Source organism: Anguilla anguilla, chromosome 1 (genome assembly GCF_013347855.1).
Source record: "Anguilla anguilla isolate fAngAng1 chromosome 1, fAngAng1.pri, whole genome shotgun sequence".
NCBI lineage: Eukaryota > Metazoa > Chordata > Actinopteri > Anguilliformes > Anguillidae > Anguilla > Anguilla anguilla.
In genome coordinates, this window is record NC_049201.1 from 70699981 (window position 1) to 70707586 (window position 7606).

Consider the following 7606-nt stretch of genomic DNA (forward strand, 5'->3'; position numbering starts at 1 on the left):
AATAATTTTGGAAGCGACTGTTTCAATTCAGGTAACTCTGGCCTCCATTCTAAAGGGACTTGTGCATTTGAAGTAAAACAAGTATATCACCTTTGTATTACAGATAATATTTCTATATCTAGGGGGAAAGTCCATTATGAGCTGACCTAGGTAGACTTGCTACCTTTTTTTAGTCATTTTCTATATGACATGACTTAGGAGAGAAATACTTTCTACTGGAAGGCATGGTGTCTGGATGTTTTATTTATATACGTTGTTTTCAGTGGGCCTTGATTTAATCATCAAATCTATGTTTGTCATTGTGAGGTGTGTGATAAAAAACATTGTTTTTAGAAAACAAACAGCTTATTTTGTTCTAAGTAGTATGTGAATGACACTACACAAATCATGCACATCATGCACAATAGAAGCCTGTTTTCATTGAATTTCAAGGTTGAATTTAATGTTTTTCAGACATATATATATATATATAAATACATGCCCTTATGGTCTTAATTTGTATATGTAAGACCATATAGCTACACTTCCGTTCTGCAGTGTACGCTACAGCAGGTGGGGCCCTCATGGACTGCTCTGGTCACTCAGAGGTCCACTGCAGCGCGTCAGCTCGGCATATGGGGCATGTTCTGTTGGCCTGGAAATGAAAGAGGGAGACAATGAGTAGCACGAAGAGACTGGATTTAAAAAAAACATCCAGTAAGTTGTACCTGTGGTTAGGAGAAAACAAAGCTTCACAAATATCTGTTCAGTTATGACCTTCACTGTGGGAGAAGACAGAATATAGTGAATAAACACTGAGTATAATTTCTTAGGGAATGACAGATATCATAGACCCTGCACAATTGTTCATGATTTTTATTTAAATAATTGTGCGTGCAACAATCTATTCGTATATGGCGAAAAAACACTAAATACAATGAGAGAATTGTGTAAAGAAAAAAACGGCTGCCTATCAAGTTTACATAATGTGTTGCAATACTTCAGCTAGCCAGACGAGGGGGTACAAGAGCAATGTAAGTGCTGGTAGCGCTGCAATGGTATGATTGATATTCATGATTGGAAATATATGCCCCCTTCAATTGCAATATTCATTGTGAAGACGCATTCAGTAGATTGATTAGATTGAGTTCAGCACAGGCCCATCCCACTGAAGACACATGACGCAGAATATCAATTCATCAGTGCTAATCTAAAACTAAAGTTGATTAAGTCACTGCAATAGACTCCAGTATGAAGGACACCTTGGTACAAAGAAATTGGGGGTATATGTGTGTATGTGTCTACTACACACTCACCCTGAGCCACTTGTCAATGCATCTGGCGTGGAATTCATGGCTGCACGGCAGGCCACGAATCAGCTGACCGTCTTCAAACTCGTATAAGCACACGACACACCTGGAACACAACATCGCCATGTCTCAACGGATGAGTTTGGGAAGAGCAGGGCAGAATAGAATGGTCCTGCCCTTCCGCCATGTTGGTGACACTCACCGGGTTTGCTCAGAAGTCTGGCCGTCAGATCTGAAGCGGTGGGACGGGAGGTATCTGATGCTGGCTCCAGACAGACCCCGAGTCCTGCTGTTCCTGAGCTGTTCCACCATGCTCGTCATGGCCTGTAGGGCGTAGAAAAAAAAAAAAAAAAAACATGCAGGACCAAACATGTCAAATACCGACGACAGGTTAACAGAGACATCTGATTAAACGAGGTGCCATTTTTGCGGGACACAATAAAGCCGAGTGGATTTATTGTGGATCTATGTAAATGGCATTCACTCGTTCATTGGTGCTGGCCTCCTTCCCAATCTGCAGATTGGAATGACAGAGATGGGGAAAGTGGGAAGAGGACTGGAGGGGGTTGCCTGACCTCGCTTTGGTCTCGCGCCGTGCCCTGCTCCCCACTGACGGGTGGTCCGGCCCCTGGCTGCTCGGGACGCGTTCGGCTGATGGAGAACGCACAGAGAGACACACCCCCACCACAATGAGCCAGGACACCCCCTCCCCCAACTCACTCCCAGTCACCCACATTCCCACACACCTAAATGGGGATTCATGCCTTAATAATCACTTATTTTTCAGTGGAAAAATTGAGATGATAGGTTTTCATCATCAAACAGTGTTGCCTATCCTTAGAATCCCTTATCCTTTGTATAACAGCAATCCTTAAGGCTGCTTGTCTGGCATTTTCCTGTTGAATGTTGAGGCACAGGAAGTATGCCTGTAAGGAGGTCATTATCACAGATTCTTCCCAGTAGCAGACTCCTTTAAATGTTAATTATACAGATCTAACCATATGAGTAGTCTAGAAAGTAAGTATCCTTACCGACTAGAGCTGGCATTAGAGGAATGGGTTGATGTAGTTTGCTGGTAGCCTGGGGTCTGCCCTTGCGTGATGTTGTGGTCAGTCTCACAGGGTACAAAGAAGAGCTCATAGTTACCATTCTATAGTATTAGTGCAAAACAGACCCTTTAAGACACGTCATTTGATTTCTGTTCTGGTAGCTACATTTGTTTTAATGTGCATTTAATGTGCATCCCTAAACTTTTTCTGAAACATTAACTTTCATTTTCCTGTGCACAATGTTTCTGTTCAGCAAGTCACACAAAATTGAGTATCAAAATTCTGAAGTCACATAAATCAATACAATGTCAAAACAACTACTGATTGAAATTAAGACAAAGACTGCCTCTGTTGGCTGTCCAAATGATAAAGCAGCCACCTACCGCATCTGTAACATGGGCTGTTTGGAGTGACTGATAGGAATGTTCCAGGGTACGCTGGTGGGACCTCTCAGTGGAACTCTGGCTGGGAAGTTCTTGGGAACGCTGGTGGGTATGCGTATCAGAACGCTGGCTGGAAGGCTCGTGGGAATGCTCATCGGAACACTGGCGGGAACGCACTCGGGAACGCTCTCGGGAATGCTGTTGGTAACGCTGGTGGGTATGCGTATCAGAACGCTGGCTGGAATGCTCATGGGAATGTTCATGGGAACACTGGCCGGAACGCTCTTGGGAATGCTGTTGGTAACGCTGGTGGGTATGCACTTCAGAACGCTGGCTGAAACGCTCTTGGGAATGCTGTTGGTAACGCTGGTGGGTATGCACTTCAGAACGCTGGCTGAAACGCTCTTGGGAATGCTGTTGGTAACGCTGGTGGGTATGCGCATCAAAACACTGGCTGGAACGCTCTTGAGAATGCTGTAGGTAACGCTGGTGGGTATGCTGACTGGAATGTTGGCAGGGCAGCTGGTGGGAATTCTCATGGGACTGCTGGTGAGAATACTCATTGGTACGTTGGCAGGGCTGCTGGCGGGAATGCGGTTGGGAACGCTCATGGGAGATGTGGTCAGAGACATAGCCTGGTTGGTTGGAAATGTGGCCCAGCTCTTGAATGGTATGGGATTCCTGGTGGGGTAGATTAGCCTGTTGGTATGGGATAATGGCTTCCTGGTGCAGTGGCTCAGCCAATTGGTGCAGGCTGTGGAGTTGTAGGCTGGCCCGTTGGTGTGGAATGTGGGCTTCATGGTGGCTGAGGTTGGTTGGTTGGTGTGTGATGTTGGCTTCATGGTGGCCGAGGTTGGTTGGTTGATGGGGGTTGTGGGGGAGCTGGTGAAGGAGGTGGGTGAACCACTGGGCGACACCTGCTTGTTGGTGGGAGATACTGGCTCGCCAGTTTGGAAGGTGGGTGAGCTGGTGTGAGATGTTGGTTGCCTGGTTGGGTGGGTGGTCCAGGCGCTGACTGACGCTGGTCGAAGGGTGATAGATGTTGCCTGGCTGGTGGGTAAGGTCATTGGACTGCTGCTGCAGAAAAGGGGAATTACTAGGCAGCTGAGAGGTACTTGGCACTGGCATGTGTTGGATTGAGTATCCCTGCTGTAACAAGAGTGAGAAACAGAAATTTAGAGAAACGGTAAATGCTGTAATGTACCTTTATAATATTGCTAATGAAAACTTTCCACATTGTTTCTTGTGCACTTTTACTTTGATGTTATTGATTGCACTATTCCTTGGAACATTTTATTCTAAGCCAAAATTATTTAAAAACACAAGTTCTTCTGCTTTGAATGACCTGGTTGTGGGGGTCTGGAACGGAGTGTGGAGGCAGCGGAATCTGGGAGAGCAGGAAGGGACGGGAGACATACACGGTGTGATGACGGTTCCCATGCTGTCCCCCTCTAACAGAGCCACGATGGTGATTATGCTGGTGAGGACGATTCCATGAGTGCCTCACAAAGACCCTAGAGAGGGTGGCAAGGGATAGATCATCATCACTATTGTCGTTGTCATGACCAGGACTCCACAGCAGAGCAGATTAGATTTTTTTAATTAAAAAAAAAAACCTTAATATCATCCTCTTTTCAATGCATATGCACATGAGAAGTACAATACACGTCCACCCTATATATAAATTAAACACAACAATTCCAGTGGATGATAAGCATCTCCCCCTTCTGCTTGAGTTTCACCTGGGGTGGTTGCCTGTGAGGCTGTAGCTGTGCTCCGGGGGGTAGTGCGGCAGGTGGTAGGGGTGTGGCCGGCGCCTGGACAGAAGAACCCATGGGCGCATTCGGCGTAAGGAGGTGGAGGGAGGTGCAGCCACTATCTCCGAGGCGGGCTGCTAAAGCAGCCACAGCGGCGTGCCGCTCTCTGTGGGGTGAAGAGGCAATGACAATGACCATCGTATGAGCGAGAACGAATATTTTCCCTGTCCATCCATTTGGACATTTTGTTCAGTTACCTAGGCCTACAGGTAATGTAACAGTAAGGTTTGTGTGATGCGCTGCTAACCAGTACAGTATCTAACCTTTATCGAAGAAGAAAATAATTTAATCAATTCAAAAGTTGCAATAGTTACCAAAATAACGGCCCTTCGTTGTATTGCTGTCGCTGTTGTACTCGTCTATCAGAAACTTTCGGTCTGTACACTGACAGTAAACGGATTTCATTTCTAAGGCTGCTTCATATACAAACTTCTGTTATGTAACAGAAAGCAGTAACGTCACAATACACTTGAAATTCAATGCAATAAGCACAATTCAGATAACATAGCCTAATGGATTCGATTCAACGCATGCTAATTACGACTATATTCACGATATCTCCAAGTGTCTCAGCCAATGAAGCCCGGTGTTTAGTGTCAAATAAATATTCTTTTTTACTAATCGTTTTTACTAATATTTAATATTTCATAACGTTTTGTTAATTTGTGGCTGACACTCAATGATATTTTATTAGCCTACATTCGAAAACATCTGTTAAAGGGGCTTTTAGGCTTTTAAAAGGCTGCTAAATGGTTTACGGTTATATTTTGTCAGTTATACCCTAACCGACCGCGGATCCTATCGGATAAATCAGAATTAAAATAATTTCTCATTTATGAGAAGTCAGTAAAAGAGAGATTATTGCCGAACTAACAAAAAATCGCTCACTGCCATCTGCCAAACTGCAGCTTTAAATGTGGGTTCTAACAAACAAGGCAGGACGTCGGTCCGGATCCTAACTTAATTCATAGGCAGTAAGCTATATGCGTCCAAGAGGCTTACAAAGTTACCTCACCTGTCTTCTGAAAGCCGTCCGCACGGGTTTAGGCGATGCTGACCCAGGGCGCCTGTTGCCTACTATTTTATAAAGGGAGAGGCGTGCTTCAAAGAATAACGAATGCATGGTTATATCTCGCTCTTCAGATAGGGCCTACGGGGCATGCATGCAGTCTATGGTGTCCATATGTTGACTTTCACGCATACCGCAAATCTGCTAACACGTCATCTGTCTGAACTAGCTACTTGCCACCCCTGTTTAAGTTACTTATTTTACCGGAATATAATAATTCCGAATGTCCATTTTCCAAATATTCTTTTTCCGAGATGAATACTTGCGGTAAAATACACCTGCTTAATTTTCATTCAGAAATGAATGTCAAAAATCCAGCAGATGTCACATTTGTTAAATGTGATTTTTTTATTTTTTCATATCTGATAACGCGCAGTAAGATACACGGTATTGATCTATTGTTTTGTGAAATACATAATATTTATCATATAATGACGCTTTACTATTATGTGATCACTCTGAAGACCAGTCATCACCTGTATTAACTCCTTTAATTTCCTCGCCTGTTAGCCAAGGTCCAACCCTCAGGAAAGAGCCAGTGCTTTAATAGGATGAGTCACCACCTGACAGCCTACGTTAGTCTCTCCACTACAAACGCATTTGAAATGCCAGATGCAAATGTGTCGTGAAATTGTCCGAAATTAGATCCAGTGAAGAAACAGAAAAAAGGGAAATTGAGCTGCCTCAGGAGTGAACATCTCTTTATAGCAAATATTCTTACATGTGCCACCACATTTGCCGTTCTTACTTGTTTAATATCGTCATTTATAAATGGATGTTATTGGTGTGATGTACTTGAGTGATGGCGTGAGAATGGAGGTGAAATTAGTGACTGGCTCGATGTGTTTGGGTCATTACATTTTAATTGCCTGGCTGATTAAATGTGCAGTAATGGTTTATGTTAACTACAACGAGAGAGAAAGAGAGAGGGAGGGGGCAGATGTTGAGGGAGGGAGGGAGGGAAGGAGAGAGAGGTACTGACAAAGTATATTTACAGTTTTCCGAGTAAGAGCCAGTGTGTGAACTGTGCTGTCTATGTAGGTTTATGTAACCTCCGGCCTTCAACGCACGCAAGCCGGGGGCTTGCCTGATCTTGGCGGCTGACACAGAAGTGTGAAAACAGGAGACGTGGCAGGGAGAAGGTAGTTTGTGGTGGGGGTGATGTGGGGTTGACAAAGACACTCTGTCTGTCTCAACAAGAAGGTTTATAGAAAAATAAAAGTCCACAAGTCTATAAACCTGCTCAGTCTGAATCGGTGGGCATTTGTTGCTCTTTCAGCAACATCGGGTAGAAGATAGTAAAGCAAATTTTAGGTTGTCAAAGTTTCATTAATCAGGCAAATAATCATGGTGATTCAATAATCCTGAAGGAGATGTATACTGTATATTACCAATCAAGTAAAAGGGGCAATGCAACTTTCGGATTCCCACAATTGTGCATATTCAATGATTGACACAACGTGTAAAACTTAATGACTTACTTAAATATAATACATTTTTGTCAGCACAGCATTTACTGCGTTGACTCCTACCCCTCTGATGGTAATCTGCCATGGAGCCAAGCAGGACGAGAGAGTCTGGGGGACAGAGTGAACAGAAGGGTCGAGAGGGAAACCAGATGGGTAGATTGAATCTGAGAAAGAAACAGGGGAGCAGTGGAAGGATAGTTTTTTGTGCGTGTCTGAAAGAAAGAGAGTCTCTTATGTTCTCACAGCATGTGCTTGGCCCGATCAGCGGCCTAGTCTCGTCTGCCCAGCGGGGGACTTTCCTGAGCTGGCTGCCCAGGGGAGGGGCACCTGCTTCACACACAAACACTGGAGGAGAGGAGGGCGTGAGGGCGGGGGCAGGCGTGATGGCGGGCGGGCGGAGGTGGGGGGGGGGAGTGAATGGAAAGACACTCAGGCTTCCAGGAAATTGACGTGTGGAGGATTTATGAAACACTCAGGTAACACAAAATGATGCTCAAAAGAATATTTTTCCAGCGTTTTCCAAAGTGTCA

At 44.6% G+C, this 7606-nt stretch overlaps 1 protein-coding gene and 1 long non-coding RNA gene across 4 annotated transcripts; both read right to left on the bottom strand.

Moving 5' to 3' along the window:
• Window positions 1-486: 486 nt before the first annotated feature.
• On the bottom strand, window positions 487-3441 carry LOC118208489 (BCL-6 corepressor-like protein 1). Of its 3 annotated transcripts, XM_035383240.1 has the most exons (6): window positions 2722-3441; window positions 2321-2403; window positions 1865-1940; window positions 1492-1613; window positions 1296-1395; window positions 487-634 (listed from the first exon to the last, which is right to left on the bottom strand). In XM_035383240.1, exons 1-4 carry the CDS (start codon window positions 3351-3353, stop codon window positions 1607-1609), a joined length of 798 nt encoding a protein of 265 aa, XP_035239131.1. In that variant the 5' UTR covers window positions 3354-3441; the 3' UTR covers window positions 487-634; window positions 1296-1395; window positions 1492-1606. The 3 variants fall into 3 exon arrangements, with proteins under 3 accessions (XP_035239131.1, XP_035239112.1, XP_035239121.1); XM_035383221.1 differs by lacking the exon at window positions 1865-1940; XM_035383230.1 differs by lacking the exons at window positions 487-634; window positions 1865-1940 and having other exon boundaries at window positions 1196-1395.
• A 292-nt stretch (window positions 3442-3733) lies between these two features.
• On the bottom strand, window positions 3734-5639 carry LOC118208558. The gene is made up of 4 exons (XR_004761585.1): window positions 5554-5639; window positions 4464-4644; window positions 4067-4235; window positions 3734-3870 (listed from the first exon to the last, which is right to left on the bottom strand). It is a non-coding gene; the product is annotated as an uncharacterized LOC118208558 (long non-coding RNA).
• Between the last annotated feature and the right edge of the window lie 1967 nt (window positions 5640-7606).